The following is a 23,763-nucleotide window of genomic DNA, read 5'->3' as shown; positions in this document are numbered from 1 at the left end:
TAAACGACGACGATTTATTGTAAAACTTAAAATGAAAAGATTTTACATTTTACTTTAAATACAGAAATGAGTAAATATTAGCCCATCAATTATTTATAAAAAGTTATAATTTTAAAATATATCATTGCTTGTATATTTACTTGTGTTTCTATTAGATTAAAAGTAAACTGAGAACATGATAGTTAACATTTAAAAATAACGTACTTTTGCTCAGAATTGCACGAGAAAAACAGTAATAGAAAGTTATGAGTTTTCATAATTAGAGTAGATTTTAGACAGTAGAACAGAATATTGGAAATATACAATTTTAAGCAAATTTCTGATGTAATAGATTTTCACTGAACTGTTACATGACAGTGTCGTGTTAGGAGAACTAAATAAAATGAAGAGATGATAATGAGTGCGGCGTAAAGGGGCTCAGAAGGAAATATGAAAAGCATTATAGTAAGCTTCTAAAAGATTCCTTCAATTTTCAGAACTAAGGGGCCATGGCAACCCACTAGGAAATTATTCTAGTTACGCCAATGTTCATTTCATCTCCTAGACAACACTAATATTTACACAGAGTAACATACACATACATAATGTACCGGAAATTGACAAGCATGTTGGAAATATATTTTTATTTCTATCAGGAACAGTTATATATTATAAATACTAAAACAAACGTTGTAGTGTGTTAAAAAGTAGTGTGTGTGTTGTAGTGTGTGCATGTGGTCCCGCCTTCAATTCCCGGCGGGAAAACAAAAAAGAAAAATAATATTGCAAACTTTCATCCGTCTCTCTTAGGATAAAGACCATAACCATGGGATGGTAAATTGAAAGATTCAATTTTATCTATTTCTATTAAATAAAATCTTTACATACAGAATATATATGTATAAAATATGCATAAATATTCTTTCGAATAATGCTCATTTTTTACCCTTCCAATAACTGTGCTCCACACGCTAGCTTCTTTTTTTAACTGGGGGTTCGTATTTTTAATGGGCGGCATGATCATAGAAGGATATATTGCAAGTTTGCAGGTTTATTGCTCTGCTCCCGCATTACAGACTTTGGCACCGCAAAACTGTGGATTTCTCTCGTCTTAGATACGAACCATGCTTTTGTTTGTGTGCGAGAATCCATTCCACTTCGTTCACGTCGAGTGCATCGACACAGCCATAGAGCTCAGATTCCGTCCTATCCTCTCTTCTCCCACAGTACCGTCTACCGACCTAAATTGGTTCTTTTGTTTAGTTACGAAAAACGAGTCATCACATTGCATGTAAGGGCAGTGCCAGAACACGTAAACAGGGAGTAGCATCAAGCATCGTGACTATGTTACGATTATCTCATAGACATTAATCAGTTCTGAAAACTTCATATTAAAATAACTAGTTTCCCTTGATTGTTCCTAATTCGCATACAGGAAAAATGTCCATATTTTTTTCTTTTTCTTTCTTTTTTTATTCATTGGGAAGGACGTGACTTTGTGATTGTACTATAGAGCCGCCCCTGACCTTGCACATTTGAAATATAGCATGTCCGCCCAATATTTGAAAGTTAACGACGCTAGTGCTTCTTTGTAGGGGAATTTTCAAAATCATCGGCTAATAATTTGACATAAAGAAAGAGAGAATGTGTTAGCATGTCTTCCCCAGCTATTGTGTACACATACAATGAACAGCAAACATAACGCGTTCTGCCAGTATGTGTTGTTCATTACTTTCCGTTGAGTTCGAAAGTCAAGAGCTGCATATGGAATTGCAATGGTTATGTTTTGTATTGGTTTATAAATATTACAATGAAAGAGGGAATTTATTTATTTATTTATTGAAACAGAACACAACAGGCATTATACCCAATTACAGTGTTCATCTTTCATGAAATAATATATTTACAATTTCCCTTTTAAACCTTGTGAGGCAATCAGCGTAAATATCTATATTATTTGTCATTTTTAAGAGTCTGTTGTAGGTTGCACTAATCCTCCATGTTGGCGACTTATTTAGGATATTAGTCCTTGCTTTTGCACAATAAAATAAGTTATAGTTTTCTGGACGTGTTTTTCTACCTGGAACGTTTATTTGAAAGCTCGAAAGCAATTCGTTGCAGTCTAGCTTATTATTAAGTACCTTGAACAAAAATATCATGTCAGATAACGTTCTTCTTTGTTTGAGGGTTAGAGTTTCAAAATTCCTATTCAATGAATTAGTGTTTTCAGTTCTTGGGAAAATGTTTGTTTCCTTATATACAAGATATCTAAGAAATTTGGACTGGATTTTTTCTATTTTTAGTGAGTTAATTTTTGTATCTGGGTTCCATACAAGCGTCGCGTATTCAAGTTTGGATCGAACGTAAGTTTAATATAATTTATGAAGTGTGGCAGGTTTATGAAACTCCCTACTAATTCTTAGAATAAACCCAAGATTTCTGTTCGCTTCATTTATTATGTTATCAATATGTGGTTCAAATGTAAATTTCGTATCATACATTACTCCTAAATCATTGACAGTACTTACAACGGGTAGTTGAGTCTCATTAATTGAATATTTAAATTGCACTGGTTTTTTACGTTTTGTAATACTCATGATTTTACATTTACTAATATTTACATTCAATAAATTACTTTGACACCATTGCACCACTGAATTTATGTCTTGTTGAAGTTGATTACAGTCATTTATGAAATTTATACATCTAAAAAGTTTGAGATCATCGGCATACAACAGTTTGTGGGAATACGTTATACATCTAGGAAGATCATTTATAAATATTACAAATAGTAGTGGACCCAAATTTGATCCTTGTGGAACACCAGATAGTTGCAAGTATTCGGTTGACTTGTATCCCTTATATACAACGAACTGCCTTCGGTCTCTCAAATACGACTCGAACAGCCCAATTAACTCTGCGGAGAAGTTAAATTGACGAAGTTTCTCTATTAGTACCTTGTGATTTACTCTATCAAATGCTTTCGCAAAATCGGTGTAGATAATATCTACTTGACCACCTTGATCTAGGGTTCTTGCTACAAAATTGTTAAGAATACTGAGATTTGTGACTGTCGATCTACCCTGGACGAAGCCATGCTGGTATTCTGAAATTGATAATTTTATATGATTTTCAATCCGTTTATAAAGAATAGATTCAAACACTTTAGCAAAAATACTCAATATTGATACAGGCCTATAATTTTGAATATCTTTACCATTATTAGACTTAGGAATGGGACAGACTTTTGTTATTTTCCATTTACTGGGGAATTTACAAGTAGAAATAATTAGGTTGAATAAAATATAGAGTGGAAGTAGAAAGTGTTCTTCACATCCCTTTACTATATAATCTGGAATACCGTCAGGTCCTATCGTTCCTTTCCCCTTCAGTTTTCTTATTGCTTTTTTAATTTCAGTCATCTCAATTTTTAGAATCCTTAATTTGTCCAGTGTCTCATATGAGCTGTTACTATTACTACTGCTATCCATGATATCTTCGTTATTATAGACTGACTGAAAATATGTAGCAAATGAATTTGCAATCTCGTCATTACTAACTAATTCTTGGCTATTGTATGTCAGCGTGTTACAATTAAGGTGTTGGGTCTTAGTTTTAACAAAAGTCCAGAGCTGGGAAGGATCAGTTTGTAACGTGTTTTCTGTATTCGCAACAAAGTTACTATATTCTGTTCTAATTTCTTTTTTAAGTTCATTTCGTAACTTCTTAAATTCTAGTAAGTGATAAGCTATATTTCTGCTATTGTGCTTAATTGCCCTGTGGTGATGGGCTTTTGTTTTTATTTTCCTAATTATATTCTTAGTAAACCAAAACGGGTACTTTCTATTTACCTCTTTTTTGAGAGGAATGCACTTATCAAAAATATTACATATTATATTATAAAATGATTCTGTAGCCGCATCAACCTCAGAATAACAGCTAAGGAATGTCCAGTCAATATTTTGAAGTTCAGAATAGAGTTGCCTAAAATTAGCTTTTCTAAAATTATATGTGCTGATATTACTTTTTTGTTTATACCTAATAATTTGCTTAATTTTACTGTTATGGATAATGCTGGGTGGTACACATCCTCCTTAACTAAAGGAAATATGTCCCTAGTGACTGTTACGCTGTCTAAGTTCGAAAGTACTAAATCTAAAATTTTTCCAAGATTATTCCTAATATTATTAAAAGATGCTATATTGTACAGCGACATAAAATTATGTAAGCATTGATATTTGGCTGAGGTATTCAGAAAATTAAAATCTGTGCCTGTGATTTCTGGTAAGTTAAAATCACCAAATAAGAGGATAGTACAACCTGGCTGACATTTTGACTCTATACCTTGAAAAACCTCTTCATACTGCTCTATCTTTGAATTAGGTACAAAATATACAATACAAACATATATGGTCATTTTATCAGTTGTAATCTTTGTTAATATACAATCTGTACTTATTTCAGAGCAGTCTATAGCAAATATCTTATATTTTTTCAGCACAGCTAGTAACACTCCCCCTCCCCTTTGTTTCCTTGTTTCTTTTAGATTTCTATCACATCTAAACATTGAATATCTGTCATCAAAGAGTTCTGTGTCATAGTTGTCGCTTTTCAGCCACGTTTCACTTATTCCAATTATATCATAGTTTGATGACAAAATATTACAATAGAAATTGTACGTTTTGGTTCTCACCCCCCTAGCATTTTGATAAAAGATATTTAGGAGTGTGTTGGTGTCTTTTCTTTGTCCCTTGGTATTTTCAACTTTCACTTCTTGCAAATGACCAGATTTTTCATGCTTCACTTCCTTACCTTTGCTTAAGTCCTCTCTACGTCAGGGCATCACCTTCCCCCCTCGACCTCTTGTAGCTGTCAATCTTGTGTTTCTTTGGATTGGAAAATTGGAATTCCAATTTTTGTTTAAGTTTAAGAAAGAAGAGCAAATAGATCAAAGATAAGTAAGGGAGGGGAACGTATTTACATGAAAATAAAGTGAAATTTACACAGGCCTATGCTTTCTTTATCTAACAGACGTATTGTTTGGAACCGAAAATGTCAGGTTTAGAACCTTGCACTGTAGGTTGAAAGCGGAAGTGACGACGTGATAGTAACACTGGGAGGTTTCACATAAAAATGAGATCAAGAAAATTGTACCATCTCCTTGATGTGATTCTAATAAACTCATGAATTTTTCATAGATCAGTAAGTAATGAAACCAGAAGAAGCACTCCATTGACACAAAAGAAATTTAGAATATACCTAGGTATTTGGCAAAAACCTTATGCAAGATATGATCCAAATTAATGAGAGAGAGACCAGAGACCTCAGATAACATGAAAAGGCAAGAAAGAAATCTTAGGCATCGTCATATTCTGAGTGATGTGAGAAAGAACTCATGGGACAATTGACCCCTCAAAATGGGAGGAGAACTAGGTACTTGGAAACATGTACCATATACGGGTTATATAGTGATGGCTTTTGGAAAGTGCAACGTCAATCTCTGTATGAACAAAGACAAGAGGAACAGCTTGAAATAGGACTAGGTCGAAAGGGTAATGCTCCCGGAAGTAGAAACGAGAAACAGTTCTGATTGGTTGGCGTTATCCACTTCTTGCCACGTTGCATTAAAATAGCAGAAATCAAACGCTTGGTGCTGTCGGCCTTCGTGGCCGAGTGAACTAGTGATATATGCTAGTAATAAAAGTCTCTTTTGGCGCGAGTTCAAACCCAGCCCGAGGAAAGTTTTTTTTTTTTTACATTTTTATAACACTTACTAGCAGCGTTCACCCCGCTTCGCTGCGGTCACCCCGGAACGCAATAAACTTTGTTACTTAGATAATTTTTACTTTTTCGCTTTCAAATTGCAAGCGCCTGTCATTTATGTTAACCCGCCGAGTCACGTGGTCATGCGGGTTGCATATACATACGTTTATTTTTACCTATGATGAACTATGGAGACTTGAATGGTCCATTATCTCAAGACACTGGTAATTAAAAATTAAAGTGATATGATAAAAACCATCTAGGGTCCAAATCCTAACAACCCCCCAAAAATGAAAGAAATCGGTTCAGCCGTATTAGCGTGATGAGTTCACAAAGGATTTGTACGTTCTCTTTTATATATATAGATTAAATTAAAATATGAAAATAATACTTAAAAAGTGATTTATTTATTTTTGTGCAGATAAGTAGTTGTAGTACTTATGCCCTTGTACTCCATGATATAGGGCTCGTTTTGTTCCCCTTGTACTTCATGATATAAATTTTGTGACGAACTTAAAACAACTGGCTAGGATAACGCGTAAAACAGCTGGCTAGAGTAGCGCGCGGAAAAACGTACTTCCGGGAGTATTACTCTCCCGAGCGGGTCGTCTTGAAATCTATTCATTGTCACCCCTAAGGCATTCTAATTTCCCAGGTATACTTCAGTGCATGTATTAATAATATATTCTATTGTGTGTGTATAATGAAATAAAAAAAATATATATAAAACAGTATTAAATGAAACAAACATTTTCATTAAGAAAACATAATACTAAATAATAGTATTATAGACACATTTAACATTTTGTAAATGCAATACGATACTTTGCGTATATGTAAAGACAGAATGAGATTGAATAACAAGTAAAATTACAGTAGTAATTGTTTTCTACTATTTTTAATCATCCGATGAAGTTTATAGTTTCACTTTAAAATAATAATAATAAAAAACATTTAATATATAACTTTCTATTTATAATATCAAAGCCATCAAGTTTAACAGGATCATTGATCAAGAATCAGAGTTATCAAGTTGTATACTTTAAATATATTTTCGTAGATTCTCAAGTAAATTAACTTACATAGTTTCTTATTTTTTACATTTTAATTTAACTAAATTTTGACCAATTTTGTCTTTGTTTTCAGAGGAGGATGAAACCATAACAGCAATCGTAATTGGTGCTACAGTTGCTGGAATTCTTCTTATCTGGGCACTTTATGAACTTTATATTCACTGCACGACCAAGAAGTCATCACAGAAAAATATAGAAGACAAAATAAATGAAATATATGGAATACGTTATGAATTGTGTCGCAGGGACAGTTTAAGTTTAACACCTGTTCAGTGTCATTAAAAAAATGGAAATATTGAAACTATTAACCCGGAGTTTTTTTAAATCCAGCCTAGTTCTATTTATAATAGGCTCGTGGTGTTTATTATTTTTTTTTCTTACCAGTCCAGATACCAAATGATCACTGTTGTTAATTGCAGACACCCTTGTAATCATAGGAAGGAGCAGGAACAAGACAAATTGCATGGATTCATTGTTAAAGTTACGTAAAAAGTTCGCTTACTCCTTTAGACAAAGATGTAACGAAGTCTACTATGCCACGAAGAAAGAGCACAAAGAAATTAGAAATTACCATCAGATACCATGCGAAAACAGAAAAATGTGGCAACAGAGGAAGTCTGTAAAGCTTCGCTGTTCCATGGGAGATTCTAGTGGTCCACGTACTACTAGACAACTGCTCATCATTTTAGAGTAGACTTATTCTTTCAATGGAGATTGCCATTAAATTGTCCTGCAATAGCTTCAATTCCTGCGTTATAGTCTTTATCAGAGCACAAAGAATCTTAACTCCATTGAAAGAATACTTTAAAGTTGTGACAACGTGTCTAATTGAGTGTGTTTCTTGAGTATGATGGCAAATTTCACGCAATTTTATTTTGTGTATTCGCTACAGCTGGCAGCACAAAACAAAGTCAGCAGGAAGAAATAGAAGGCGAGTGCACCGACTATAACTTTTGTCCGAACCTTAAGCCTTTTTTTTTTTTTTTTTTTAATATATGTAATATAATAACAATGCATCAATGAACAATGTACGTTGTTCAGTTTCGTAAACAAAATTTACTCATAAGAGCTAAGATTTTTTTTTTTTTTTCATAATTGCAATCGATTTGTTCTAAGAAGAATACCTAATGTAACGAAACACGCAGATGTCAGATGTATTACTACGATGATTCCTACATATGTGACATGGCACCTAACTCGAATGTGTTTGGTATGTTTACTATGGTCATCCACACTGATTTGAAAATTGGCTGAGGAGAGATCCCAATGCGTATGCGTATGACATCTTTTGAATAAGTCAACTTCCTTTAAAATAGCTCATTCTTTTTTCACTTACGATTGTCATTTGTCTTATCCCTCACCAAATAATTTGTTTTCAACACTATACGACAAAACTTACAACAAAGATGTGTGTGGACTTCGAAAAGCGTTGTATTCATGGGCGACCGCAGCGAAAAGCAAGAGGCAATTGTCCTTCTGCACTTTCCAAAGGAGTTCGGTTCTTCGAAATACATGTCAAGACATATTGGGCTTTATGCAGAGTCGTTCTGACGTGGGATTAGTGCCATACTAAAGAGTTCGACTAACATGTTTCCTGCAGTATTCAGGCCTTTGGTATGAAACTAATCATACCTCATACGTCAAAAAAAGACTCTGCATTAGCCCCATTAAATTCTCTTAGTCACCCACTACAGTAATTAATATATTTACTGTAGTTAATAAAATTATCCAATATGCGTCAATAATAATTTTTTACATTAAATATTACACATGTATCGAAGTGTGTGTATTCCCGACTTTGTTCGTTGTCGGTATTTTGCCCCTCTCCTTGGAAAAAGAAAATCCTGCGGGCATTTCTAGTTGTATTGTGATGCATACACGATAAGAGAGAAAAATCGAGCGCCTTTAGAAGGAAAATCCATAGATTCGGTTACAAGCGGCTTTCGTGGTGCTGCTCCTGCCATAGCAGGAGAACTACAATATATGTAGTGGTGCAGCTTTTCTGTACTCTGTTGTCCCAGGCATAAAGTAGGCCATGATCCAGGTCTACCTAGATTCTGCGTACGTACTTCTTATCGTTGTAGTATGTTCCATACAGATTTTCTACACTCTGCTACATACTCAATTAATTTCCTCGTATGTTTATTTCCAGCCAGAAGGAAAATCTAGGTCGTACACAAGAATGGGACTGTGAAGTGTCCATACACTAGTGACCTGCTCGGCATGAGGCCTACGGGCCGGGCCGTAACGACATACCTTTCCCTCCAGGTGGGCCGGGTTCGGGCCGCTCAATTGCAGTTCTTTAATAATTATTATTGACCTTTGTTGAACTCGCTGAATTCGCCTGAATCCACACTGATTACTTCCAATAATTTCATTCGCGCATGGCATTAATCTTGCAAATAAAACGTTTGAGAAAATTTTATAGAATGTTGACACAAGAGAAAATTTATTACAATTTGCTTTGTCGCCTTTCATGTGAATTGGAACTATGATTCATTCTTACTACTCTTGTGGTAATTCCTCATTGTTTCAGATAAGGAAAATAAGTTTGTGTATCTTGTTCCACAATTTCCCCTCTTGCTAAAATTAACTCTGCCAGAATTTTGTCTACAATCGGGGATTTGTTTCTTTAATTTCTTTGTAGCAATTTCTACTTCTGATCGGCTAGGCTCTGAAATATATGGTTCTGCTGTGACTTCTACATAAGAAATAAAACCTTTTATGTGCAAAGGTATTCGTCTATTACTGTGTATAATCATCATCATAGGTATTCTGCCCTTATTGGCAGGTCATTTGCTGCAGCTGAGAAGCTTCCATGCTCCACGGTCCTCCGCTAACCTCTTCGTCTTCACGTATGATCTTTCTGTTTTTATATAAAAATGGATGTATTAAACGTATTTACAATCTATTTTCCAGTGACGGTATGTTTTAATCATTGAAAAACAGACGGTATGCCTTTATCACTAGCAGTAATAAATTTATATTATTTTATATTAAGTTTACATCATAACAATTTAGAATGTTGAAATTCCGACTTTATAATCCATCCAGCGATCTCAAAAATATGAGAAAACTAGTTTTCAGCCTATTTCGAGAATTGTTTAAAAAAAAAACTACCCGCCATATTTGATCCACCATTTTGAATTTTTGATTTTTGACCTCATAATCGTTATCAGTAACCTCGAATACCTAAGTATTCATGATATCATACAGTGAACAGTGAATTGAACAGTGTTTTAATATTTTGACCAACTTTTTGGGATTTCAGTCCACTGTGTGTTCCAAGGAAAAGGAAAATTATTTAACTTGCTTTTTCTTTATAAAAGCTTGTTAGACCGCTGTTGCGCTGTTCCCCTCAAATTTTCTAGTTACGAAATAATTTTCCGAATAAAACTCGAATACTGAATCCATTTTTTTAAAAGAAAAGAAACTTTTATTTCAAACTAAAATATACTTTATTAATAAGCAACATAGCACCAAGTTTACATCATAATAAATGTTCCAAAATATATGTACTATTTAAATACATAATACATGGAAGACGAAACTTCGATAAAATACATTATATGAAATTTAACATTACGCTTATCAAACTTACATTTTCATACAAACAAAAATATCTACTCCAGTCTCCATCATAATATTGACCTACTATCCAATGCAACCAAATTAACAGTGTTGCTAACTCAACTTTTTTTTTTTCAAATTGTATACGTCAGGTTATTGCACATTTGAAATCTACATGTTAAATGAAAACTTATATATATATATCACATGTATTATTCGGTGTTGCAAACTAGGGATATTGCAGTGCTACAAACATCCAAATTTTGGAGGCCTCTCCAGCGGTAAAAATTCAAGTGAGATAAACGAAGCAATGTACATCCAAGTACTTCAGTATCTAATACTATGATCACATATGACAAATTTTAAATGAATTGGAACAAAGTTACAAGGGATTGGAAAGGAAGTGGGTAAAGATCGGCATATGTAAACGACATTATGTAGCCGCGTCATGAACACCATACCGAAGACTTGGTGTTTTAGTCTGAGTTGATGTGTGCAGCCAGTTGCCCCAGTACCACAGAATGGATCTAACATACGCACAGCAGGCAATGGCTCTGTCGCCAACTTTGCACTGACAAAACCATTCAATGATTGAATTATGACCTCTGCCTGTACGTATCTATATGTATATATTTTTGAGCTAGTATATCTTGATCTCAACTGGAATCGGAGAATTGAGATATCTTCTCGATGCACGTAAAGGCAATATATCCTCGTTAGGCTAAGTTGCTCTTAAGTACAAGATCTGCTTTGTTTGAGATTATACATTCCAAGAGTCAAATGTCGCAGATCATCACATGTTAATCGTGGGAAATCTAAAAGATCAGCATCACTTAGCCAAGTCCATATTGCTTTTGTTTTTAAATGGTCAACCATTCTTTTCAACCGCCTGCTGCAAGTGATTTGCTTCCTTAACTAAATCAAGCAGCCGTTAGACAATGATATCGTCGTCCTTAACAATCTTAACTCTTGCTGAGTGGAAAGCGTTAAGGATTGTACAAATGATTTTAACATAATCTCCAATATAAGATATTTGGACACTTTGGCATTACATTACCTAATGCTCGCCAGGTTTTGAGTTGTCCATTTACAGCCTCAAAAACTCAATAAACTTTTGTCACCAGATGTGTCTGTGTGTGTTGGGTAGAAAACGTGAACTAGTGCCTAAAATGCCTGTCAAAAAATACAGACATTTTAAGCACTAGCCCATTTCTTCAAGTAGTTCCAAACAGTTTCGAAATCCGCGATCAACGATTATATCGTCTGGCTTCAGCCATTCTCTGATATTATGAACATTTCGTTTTATTAAATGCATAAAAATATTTACGTCGTTGTTTTTCGAGCCTGGGAAATAGGGTCCAAAACATCCAGTATATATATATATATATATATATATATATATATATATATATATATATATATATATATATATATATATATATATATATATATATATATATATACACTAGCTGAACCTTCGCTCTCTACACAGCGCATCATTCGCATATGAACATAAATCTGCTTCTCATTTTTCACAACATATGTACACTCATGTCCAAAATGATTGTCGCATATCTATAACTGTATTCTTGTAAGAATATAATTTGATAATTATTTTGCAGGGCACTTTTAATACTGATACTATGTGTATAATCGGGAAATATATATTTGTGGTAAATTTCATACGAAAAGAATTATAAATACGAAAATCAGAATGAGTAAAACAAAATGTTGCTAAATGGACAAAAAAGTTTTGTTTTATTGTTCTTATTTACTGCTCTTTTCACATGAAATTTGCCACATACATGTCTTTACCAATTATGTACATACTAACATTATAAGAAATACCGGTCGAGTTTGTTGTCAAATTATATTTCTACAACATATTTATAGACATGCGACAATAATTTTGGACATGAGTGTACATGTTTCTTTACAGACACAAGTGAAAGAAGTCTTGATTTAAAAAAAAATCGGCAAGGGGTATCATAAAGGGGAGATTTTTTCGATTATTTTTTCTCAATATCTCGTACCGTTTGCAAGATTTGAGCCTACTTCCGGTTGGAGTTTCTAATTCATGTATAACCAGTGTTTTCTTTCTTTTTGCATGCAGTATGTAATAAGCAAATACGTTACATATACAATTAATTATAATATTAGTTATATGTAGTGTTCATTGGGCAAAACACTCAAAAAATAAAGATTTATCTTAAGACTCGAGAAATGGTTATCCTTCCTTTTTCATTATTATTTAGCCATGGAACAAACGCCTGAGACATATACAACCCCAATATACAACATTGTGGTGTTGGAATGTATAACGCATAGGATATGATGCTTTAGTTTTCTTTTTTTAAAATTTCAACGCTTCCAGCGTACCCTAAAAAAAGTAATAAAGAAATAATGGCCATTTTTTGAATATTCAATTAGAACTGGACAATCTACGCAAAATTTCCAATTGATCAGTGAAAACGTCATCTTTCTAGAGCCTGTAGTTTCCGAGATCTCATTGTAGAAATGATTGACCACAAACATATAAACATAGTTTAAAAGAACTCGGAAGATGGAAGCACAACTCACATGCATTGATTTTAGAGAAGGTTTATTAAAATACAAAGACTTTGAACAATAACTGTATATCATAAACTTTATGAAAAAGATATGGTTAATTAATTTAGACTATTTTAAGTACAAATACTTAAAATGTTTGTCTCTGTTAAGCGTGAAATCACACATAACCGTAAATGAAAGATTTGAAAGCTAAAGTTATAGGTTGGAGTTCAGGCGCTTTTAATTGATAGACATATATATATATATATACAGGGTGGGCCATTTTAATCAATCCACGGAAATATCTGAAAAATGATAAACATAGAAGAAATGTTTAAGTACACGTTATATATTGCTAAGGGGGAAAACCAATTCCGCCAAAAGTACCGCTCTCCGCCCCCCGTAAATGGGGGTAACGGGGGGTAACTCTGAAATGTCAAATGGGAACATGGGTCGAGTAATGCCTCGTTCGAAAGGTCTTGGAAAACTAAGTAACGCTGTACCAAAAAGATGTTTCATATGGAGCACCAGTTTCAAAATGGCCGCCGTGATGCTGTTCGGAAACTCCAGTACACGTAGTATGAAAACCATGGAAGGTAAATGAATGGAACAAAATTGAAATACGTAAATATCAGAGGGCATATCGAATGGTGTGGTCCCTGTGATCCCAGCGGCCTCCCTGAAGGGGTCTTGTGGGCTAACTTCAAAATTTCAATGTCCGACGGACAACGGTTCGGGCGTACGCTTGACCTACCCAATGCTGTTTGGAAGGCAGACTTCATGGATAGAAAATTAGTGCACTGAGTTAATGCGGATGGCCACATTTACATTTTCATTAACTATTAACACTCATGTCATATTGTGAGCTTGAGGGACGAAACAGTGTGTACGTTTCCGAATGCTTTCCGAATCCCCGAAATGCTTTCCGAATAACCAGCACGCATTGCATAAAAGTTTCTGTGGCGACGGAGATTAGCAAATTCACACGTTTGTAAGTTCCAGCGACTGCATTATTCGACACCTTCTTTCGTATAACGTTCCTTCTGTTTTCGCATCAAATTATACTCAGCCATAGAGATATGCGTTACCATTCAAATAAAATTTACCTTTTTCAGTCACTACAGCGTCATCCTTACAAACAAATGTTTCGACCACACCATACCTATTTGTAGCGTAGCCTTAATTTGCGAATTAGAGTAGAGTTCTCATTTGAACTTTCACAGTTAATTTCCACCCCACTCACATACAGAGCGCAGGGAGAGATTGTTTTGCAGGACTTGGATTTCTCTCTATACATTATGGCAATTTTACTCTAACATTTTTATCTCTGTTATATCATTTTCGAGCCTTGGAACGCCTCCGTGGTTTTCCTATTTAATTTTCGTTATTTTCATTTATCTCTAACCGTATTCATACTATGGGCACTAGACGTTTTCTTAGACACAGTCACCATGTCTTGGTGATCATTTTGAAAACGGTGTCTCATGTTGAAAATATTCTTACAGAATCTGTTTGATATTAATTTGTCTATGTAACGTGATGTTACTCGCTTCAAGTTGCTATTTGAAATTTTGAAGTTGGCCCCGGATACCTTTCAGTTGGTCCTTGGAGTCACCCCGACAACACCTCTCGATGTGCCTTACGTCAGTTACCTACTCCAGTTTTTCTTCTGTTGATTTATCTCCAATCGCTTTCATACTACGGGTACTAAACCTTTTCTCTGACACGGATACTATGTTTCGGCGGCCTTTTGAGAACACTGCCATTTCACCTCAATCGTTTTCTCCTGCAAGATGTTTGATTTTGCAAGATTTATCCAAGGGGGTACCACTCGACTCATGTTACTATTTGAAATTTTGAAGTTAGCCTCTAAGACCCCTTCAGGGAGGCCACTGGGATCACAGGGACCACACCATTCGATATGCCCTATGATATTTACGTATTTCAATTTTGTTCTATTCATTTACCTTCCATGGTTTTCATACTACGGGTACTGAAGTTTCCAAACTATATCATGGCGGCCATTTTGAAACTGGTGCTCCATATGAAATATTTTGGTACAGCGTTACTTAGTTTTCCAAGACCTTTCGAACGAGGTATTACTCGACCCATGTTCCCATTTGACATTTCAGAGTTACCCCCCATTACCCCCATTTACGGGGGGCGGAGAGGGGTACTTTTGGCGGAATTGGTTTTCTCCCTTAGCAATATATAACGTGTACTTCAAACATTTCTTCTATGTTTTATCATTTTTCAGATATTTCCGTGGATTGATTAAAATGGCCCACCCTGTATATATATATATATACACTCATGTGGTCAAGAATATCAGGAGTTTGACCAACGGCCTTCCTTCAAGTATTGGAAAGAATAATTACTACATTTTTGTATGTAGACCTACGTGCCGTCAGCAACAAGACCCACTGTGTCATTCTCACTATTCGGGATAAATAATGTGTTTGCCAATGCTCACGTATGCTTTTTAATAATCTTTCTTCTAGTAATATGTTGCGTTTCAAGAAATAATGGAACAAAATGATATGTCAACGCCTGTTGTACAGAGTAAATAGCAAAGAATATAAATCATTTTTGATATTGTATCATACAGAGAGAACACCATTTGAAAGGTCAGTTCATAGCTACAAAACTAGAATAGCTACAAGTAGTAGTTAACCTATATTTAGATGAATGTATCTTTGACTTAAATAATTCAAAAATCTTGTTAAGTTTTCTATAGTTAAACCTACTAATGTATAGTAATCAAAATTCTTGAGATGGGGCGGAGTTTGAAATTAAGACTTTCCTTCTTTGCCACCCTTGTCATATCTTCTAACACACTTTCAATATCCCCTCCACACACAACAAGGGTTAGCCACGAGAGGAGACCGAGGTCTTCCAATAAAAATACATATAATTTTCGAGACAAGAAATGTATTTCCATTATTACATTTTGAGACAAGATAGCCCCAAATCCTGTCTAGTGGGCAACACCACTCATAACTGTGTTACTGTTTATTGGCTTCAAGCTTTTTAGAGACGAGCCTGTAAATGCCTTTTCCGATAAATTACATTTGTAGCATCATTTCCTCGGCGATACATAGGTTTCTGTTTCTATAAATGTGAGCTGTACGAAGAATTCTTTACATATTATGCAACATGCATTGGAATTGTGATACTGCGTTAATGACAAACATTCCTGATGTTTTTTTTTTTTTTTTTTTTTTTTTTATCCTACTACTTCAGCGCTAGATGTTGCACTTATAGAAGTTTCTGCGCTCTCGCCTACATTTGAAGGAGATTCCAAGTGACGTTTAATATGTTCGGCATGTAAAACATATTTTGGCATTAATTTGTAAATTACATTTTATGATATCTAAGCACTGATATTATTTTCTAATTGCGAACAATGAAAATCACTTTTCGTTGTTAACCACTTTTTACACGAGTCACACTACTTCTTTCCAGCCATGATTTCTTAGTAAAATATACTAAACACATCTAATAATCAGAACCCAATCTCCACATCATCACACAGCTATTCTTTTCACGATTTCACCGAAACGACAAGGTTCAGAAATGCCGAAGGAGTACGATTCGCCTTAGGCATTGATTGGTGAATCAACTATTGTTTTTTGTATCATCCTCCTGCGCTTAATTAACCACACTACACAAATGCTTGTTTATAAACTTACGAACTCTAGTATTCACGACAATAAGAAACATAATGGTTCACATGAAACTCCTCACAAAGAAATTCTTGTTGTAAGTTAAACAAACGTCTAAGATGGAATAATTCTACAACCCTGCTTTGTTTGCGGAGTTCCTTATGTCTCTTGCTACATTTTTCATACATAAATGTAATGTTTAATGCTTGAACTTCATATCAATACAATATACTGGCTTTCAAGAATACTTCTACTTTTTATGACTATCATAGGAGAAAAGAGGCCGATCTTTACCCACTTACTTTGATTTTCATCAAAAGCTTTTTCTTTCGAAAAGGGTGCTTAGATAAGTACTTCATCCAACCATATAGATGATTTTCAATAGAATAAAGAGTACAATGACGTTTGCAGCAATTTGATGTCGCAACTCGTCCTGGAGATATGGTAAGCATTGGTAAAATTTGTAACACTACTCAAAGTTATGTAATTCCCAGAACTTATTGTAATTTTGTACTGCTATAGAAGCAAAATAAATCAAAGTGTAATGTAAGTTTTGAACCTTAAGGTTTGACAACTTATGGGGTTTTGCCAATTATGGCACCTTTATTGTCCCAATCAATGTTAAAGAGAGGTGTTAAGATTATTTATATTTGATTAGCAGATAACTAATTAATTGATTAACAGGTAATTGGTAATTTGATTAATTGAAACTGACTGTTACTAGTAGAGGGACACTGCAGTCTAATGGCTCGAGAGCGTTGGACTCGATGTCACGGTGCGGTACAGTGCATCTAATATTTAATGTGTCACTAACTGTAGGGTTTCGGTGTTCCCTGCTACCTTCCCCAGCACAACAGGAAACTCATAGGCAATTCAAATACATCTCACTTTTCAGAATTCACTCTTGAAATATTCTGTTAATATGAAAAAATAAATTCCCTTGCACTACAATCCTCTTCATTTGAATTTATTTATTGCCATGTAATAACTGTGTACAAGACTTTTATAAACACTTGTGTAATTTATTCAAGTATGTAAAAAACTTTGCTCACTTCTAACAGGCACTTTGTGAAGATGCTGGTATAATCATAGACCTATGGTAAAAGCTGATTATGAATTAATCTTCAGTACTCACTCCCTTAAACTGCTGTAACATTATTCAAAACACATAAACGTTACATAATATTGAGATAGGTACAACATTCGCTATAAAGATTTTATTTGCAGATAGAAAGAAGAATGGATTTATTCACGCACTCAGTCAATTTCTTAAGGTAATGACAAAGACTAATTTTGTTGTACTGAAGTTGTATTTTATTTCTGTTGTACTGAAGTTGTATTTTATTTCTGTTGTCTTTGGTTCAACAATAAAAGAAAGACGATAGAATATGTTTAGAATTATATTTCACTAGTTGGAAAAGCCTGGTCGCGTACTTTCCCAACTTATATTCTTTCTTCGAGGAAGCGAATAACATATCCGCCTCTCTCTCTCTCTCAATAAATCCGACCTTCTCAGAAGTCTATACCGATGAGTAAGGTATTTTATCGATCCAAAGTATCCGCTTCAAGGAAACAATCACTGTGTAAACTCCAGCCACAACAAGAAAAGAAAATGTCAAAACACTTATAAACAAGATTCACAAAGAGACCAACTGAATCTGCTGGATTGGACTGGATCTGACTTTAGTGTTTCTTCCAGCGCGAAGTTATATGAGACGTGAATTTACAGCTTAACGTGAGATCCAAACCACATGAGCTCCCTCCGGGAATCGAACCCGGGTCTTCTGCGCCAAAGACACGTGTGCTATCCACATAGCCACTAGAGAGCTCAACTGAAATGAAATGAAATCTTTGAGTTTTACGTCCCATGGTTATGCCGGTTAGGCTAAAGGAGACGGTGATAATGAGAGATGAGTGAAATGGTGGAATGAAGAATGTGGGAGGAAACGGGAGAACCCCGAGAAAACCCACGAGCACGGTGTTTGGTGAGAGCTCAACTGAATCTATAAAACCATGTGCGGAGATCGATCTGTCTGACTATTTAGTCTTGTGACGGAAGAAGCCACGACTGTGTCGGTGCGGCACTTTAACCGCTCAGGAACTAAGTTGCGTTCGACTCAGTTATTCTTCCCGGCTCGTGTGCCGACCACACACCGTTAGTGCAATTAATCAGACTGGATAATTTTAAGTGTAAAATTGACACCAGTGCAAGGACGACTAGGTAGTGCGTGTTACCCAAATGGACATGGTGACTACTTCTAAAGTTGATGTCGTTAACAGCAGACACTTGAGTACCGTCTTGAATAACCTGTTCGTGTCAAGAATAGAAATGTATAAAGTGACCCTAATGCCTCATTTCTCATTGGATTTATTTCGAACCTGTCATGGAAATTCGAATCTTTGTAAAATTCTCATAGCTCTGTTGAATTTATGCCTACAGTTGGTAAATCTCATAGTAAACTATAGCACTTACATTAGCCAGTACAACTCTAGATCTGTCATCTTGTAAATATTAAATATGTCTGTTAACTTCATTTTTCAAAAATCAGCTCTACAACTCCAATTTTAACGATAATTCCAACTCTGACAGTTGGTTCTGGACAATTGTGCTGAGTGAATTTTGCAAGTTTGGAACGCTGCAATCCTTTCATAATATAGTCAAGAATTTAACTAACTTATAACAAAGTAGCACTATTACTGTTTTTAAGTACTACTACTTCTTTTCCTTTTAAATCTACTTGCTGAATTCAAGGAAATCATTTTTAACTGTTTGTTGCCAGTCTCCTTGTGATTTGATAAATTTCTGGATACTAATTAAATTTTGGCAGTTTTGATTTTGTTCCTAAGCCTCATTCTGGTATGAAAGGTGTGTGTTCGGTTGACAAAATGACTAACTTAGATAATTTTATCTTTCGTTCTAACCGTAACTAATTTTTATGTCACATATCGATTTAATAAAGATTCTTATTTGATATTAGAAATTATTATTATTGGTAATGAAATCCCATTGCGTATCCAAGTTTCCTTTGTTCAGATTCAAACTAGGATTCCTTGTTTTGATTAAAAATAATTCATACACGTTTCTTTCAATGTAAGACGACAATCTATGTAACACTTTAACTTCTCTAATTTTGTGTCTAGATAAATTAAAAAGTTTCAAGAGGCATGAACAGATGTATCTTAATTTCATGTGCCTCTAATGTGTTCATTAATTCAGGTTTCTAGGTCCTATATTCACAATTTGCCTGATACACCTCTGAACTGGCCAATTATCAACAAAATGATTTTTGAATTTAAACATTTTTTCAAAATTTACTAAGATTTTATAGAAATATTAAGTCTCATTTTTCGTCCTATTGTTGTTCGTACCCTGACGATAAGACTCAGCCTTAAAGCTTCAAAGTTCTGTTTTGATGATTTTTTTTTTTTTTTTTTTTCTGGATTCCTTCACCACGAGCTTCCACGTCGAAAATGGCCTGAAACAAGGAGATGCGTTGTCGCTATTATTATTTAACTTTGTGCTGGAATACGCCATAAAAAAAATCAAAGATAGCAACCAGGGCCTAGAGTTGAACGGCATTCACCAGGTTATGGCATATGCTGATGATGTAAATTTAATAGGGGAGGATAGAAGAACAGTAGAAATAAATGCAGAGATCTTATTAAACGCTTGCAGGGACATGGGTTTAGAAGTAAATGCAGAGAAAACTAAATACATGGAAGTGCGTCGGGACCGTAATACGGTAAATTGTGGAGGCGTTAAAATATTAAATAATGCTTTTGATAAAGTGGATACTTTCAAATATTTAGGATCAATATTAACAGACGAAAATCATATTCACGAAGAAATTAAATGTCGACTAAAAGCAGGGAATTCATGTTACTACTCGGTTCAAAATCTCTTGTCGTCGCGAATTCTGTCGAGGAATTTGAAGCTTAAAATATATAAAACGATAATCATGCCTGTTGTTCTGTATGGTTGTGAAACATGGTCGCTTACTCTGAGGGAAGAACATAGACTGAAAGTATTTGAGAACAGGATCCTGAGAAGAATATTCGGACCCAAGAGGAACGAGAATGGGGAATGGCGGAAGCTTCATAACGAGGAACTACATAGTTTATACGGTTTACCCAACATTGTTAGGGTCGTCAAGTCTAGGAGGCTTAGGTGGGCAGGTCATGTAGCTAGAATGGAAGAAAGTAGAAACGCTTTCAAAGTCTTGACTGGTAGACCCATAGGAAAACGACCATTAGGAAGACCTAGGCGCAGATGGGAGGATAATATTAAGATGGATCTCGCAGAGATAGGAATACAAAGTAGAAACTGGATGCAATCAGCTAAGGATAGAAGTCAGTGGAGAGCTTTTGTGAACGCGGCACTGAACCTCCGGGTTCCATAGGCCATAGAGTTAGTTAGTTAGTTAGTTAGTTTTCTGGATTCCTAAAGCTTGAACTTTCCATTTTTCTAACGTAATACCATTGTAACAATTTTTCAATCCTAGATCAAAAAATAAAATAGTACCTATACAACTATAAAAATGCGTCAATGCATATTATTAGGTAACTGCATAGAATCTAGTTATATTTAAAATAAACAACTCATCGAAATCAATAACTAAACAAAAATATGTATCTTCCTCGAGACATAAAACGTGCTATTCCACCTTAAAACACTTTCTCAAAAACAAACAAACAAACAAACAAACAAACAAACAAACAAAAAAAAAAAAAAACTCGACATTGTAACAATTAGTTACAATATGTGTGCCACATTGCAACATAACCCTTCGATTCTGTCTGTAAAAATAATCCTGGGGAGCTTCTATTCAACTTACACAACTCTAATTGATTTCGAAACATTCTGGTGCTACACTGAATCTACAAATACGCATACTAGGTGACTCAATGTCTAACGTTTTCTTTAATATTTATGCAAAACAATTTACACTTAATTTCTATTATATAAAAATACAGTATTGTTAATGTCACAACGAAAGCAATGTGTTCAAAATCTCTATATGAACTGCCAGTTGGTGCAGGGCTATAGAGAGTGCATACGATAGGAGTAGTGGAGGCTAATCAGACAACTCCGGAGGAAACTAAAAAACAGATAAAACGTAAAACTTAACATCAGTCTTAATTTTGTATGTGTGTGTCGAGTTGTTTGCTCATAGAGTCATATTTAACTTAACTGTTTTACATTTACTGCTTTCGGAGTACAATTTTGTTTCTTATATTAATAACCAAAGCTATTTTAAGAAATTGTTCATAACACTGTAACCGCCCGTGAATTATGACATTATTAAATGGACAGTCAAATGCCTCAACAAAAACTCTAACCTCTGATTTATGGAACTTTCTAATTACTACACTGCTATAAAGCCCAACTTTCGACATTATCCGTTGTTTCCAATTATTTTGAAAATTATACAAGGCAAATTCATCATAGAAAACTCCGCTTAAGAGTAACTGAAATTACGATGAAAATTTGCGTGAGACACAAGAAACTTCATAGTTATATGGAGACACAAGAAACTTATTTGAAATCCATAAATAATTAATACTTTTCTGACCAGAGTATATACTTATTTATTAAGATAAAAATAAGCCGTAACACTTTCAATAACTTAACGTAATCTTTATCAGACTTAACTAACAGAAATTAATAGAGGTTTTTCTGCTAGTTTACGTCTGATGAAGATAATGTTAAGTTATTGAAACTATTACTACTTATTTTTATTTTAATAAATAAGTATATACTCTGGTCAGAAAAGTATTAATTATTTAAGTAATAGTTCCAGAGTCAAGATGGATGGAGTCAAACAAGAAATCCATGTTTTCAGAGTCGGGAAATAACCATAGCATCTACTTCTGTTCCTGCTGGAAGCATCAGCTGCGTCTCTGATTTTGGAGGAAGTACCAATAAAGCATTGGCTGCACTAAAGCTCAGCAACCGACTACTGATTTGGTTTCCTACAACAAAAGAACAGAATTACTTACAAGTATGTGAAGTGGATTGTTTAGACCTGTGTTGAAATACACGCAAAAAGTTCTTCCTTAAACTATTTCACGAAAAAATAATTAATATGGATTCTTTTTTTAAGATATTTTGGAGATTTTGTATATACCGGGTTATCAAAAGTCCAGGGCCATGAGTAAAGGTACGAAAAAATGGAAAAATACCAGCCGTTTGGGATAAGTAGTACACTAGTAAGACGCCCTTTGGTAAATCTAACAGCAACGTTTCCAGTTCAGCAGGCTGTTCGAACAAAACTTGAGGGCAGGCAATAATGACATGCGGAAGGTGAATATTGTTCCGTGAGGGAACCAAGAACATCTCAAAACCGTTTCGCAACAATGTTGTATTGTTGATATGAAGAGGGGTTCAAAAGAAGAGCCTGCTGAACTAGCAGCGTTGCTTTTCCATTTAACATAGGATATCTCACCAGCGTAGAGCCCAAAAGATTGGCGTGGTTGGAAGAATTCCATCAATTTAGATTAAAAACCACCTATTTCCAAAAACTTTCATCTCCTTCCATTTTTTATATCTTTATTCATAACAGACTTTCAATATGGCCCCGGTCTTTTCATACACCCGGAGTATACTTTCTTCTCTGCTTTCGATTGTATTGTGAATATTTCAATGACCTGTCTTTTTTTGTGTGTTTCATTCTTATCTAACAGCTAATGTTATATTACCACATACTCAATCTGATTTTCGCCCTCCATTTGACACTAAGTATAAACTTCTGAAGTCTTAATTTTATCGTTAATGCTCAGGAAACTTTTTTGGCTCTCATCTCATTCGACACCGAACTAGCATTTGATACTACCTAACATTTGGCCTGATAAATGAAAAGAACGCTTTAAATATTCTCTGCCGCAAAGAACATGTACCCAGCAGGTTTATCTTTATGCCAATATGTCGATGCTTCTATTTTATTCACGTTTCATAATTTCTGGTGCTCACGTGTCTCAAGTCATCCTAAGGAGCCACAGGGTAGATTACTGACTCCTCTTTACTTGATTACGAACTATTTCCTCATGTTTTTCTGAAGAAGCAACTTAGTATCATCTGTCTATGATTCTCTCACACTATCTAAATACAATCTAGCTAGATACAGGATGTCGCTAAAGCCCGTTGCAGCCGTATCGTTTCGAAA

At 34.8% G+C, this 23,763-nt stretch overlaps 2 protein-coding genes across 2 annotated transcripts in view; one reads left to right on the top strand and one right to left on the bottom strand.

Moving 5' to 3' along the window:
* Positions 1–7,186, top strand: part of LOC145694190 (uncharacterized) — a 28,228-nt gene extending 21,042 nt beyond the window's left edge. Inside the window, exon 3 of the mRNA XM_081770302.1 lies at positions 6,889–7,186. Within this exon, the coding sequence (XP_081626428.1) occupies positions 6,889–7,097 (209 nt within the window). The 3' untranslated portion in view covers positions 7,098–7,186. The remainder of the gene's footprint in view (positions 1–6,888) is intronic.
* Positions 7,187–12,346: 5,160 nt separating this feature from the next.
* cin (Molybdenum cofactor synthesis protein cinnamon) overlaps positions 12,347–23,763 on the bottom strand; it is an 87,676-nt gene continuing 76,259 nt past the window's right edge. The window contains exon 13 of the mRNA XM_081772101.1: positions 12,347–22,573. Coding sequence (XP_081628227.1) covers positions 22,440–22,573 — 134 coding nt within the window. The 3' untranslated portion in view covers positions 12,347–22,439. The remainder of the gene's footprint in view (positions 22,574–23,763) is intronic.

The sequence above is a fragment of the Thermobia domestica genome, chromosome 9 (assembly GCF_964235325.1).
Source record: "Thermobia domestica chromosome 9, izTheDome1.hap1.1, whole genome shotgun sequence".
Classification (NCBI taxonomy): domain Eukaryota; kingdom Metazoa; phylum Arthropoda; class Insecta; order Zygentoma; family Lepismatidae; genus Thermobia; species Thermobia domestica.
Note: the sequence above shows the minus strand (reverse complement) of the source record. Positions and strands in the feature narration are given on the sequence as shown.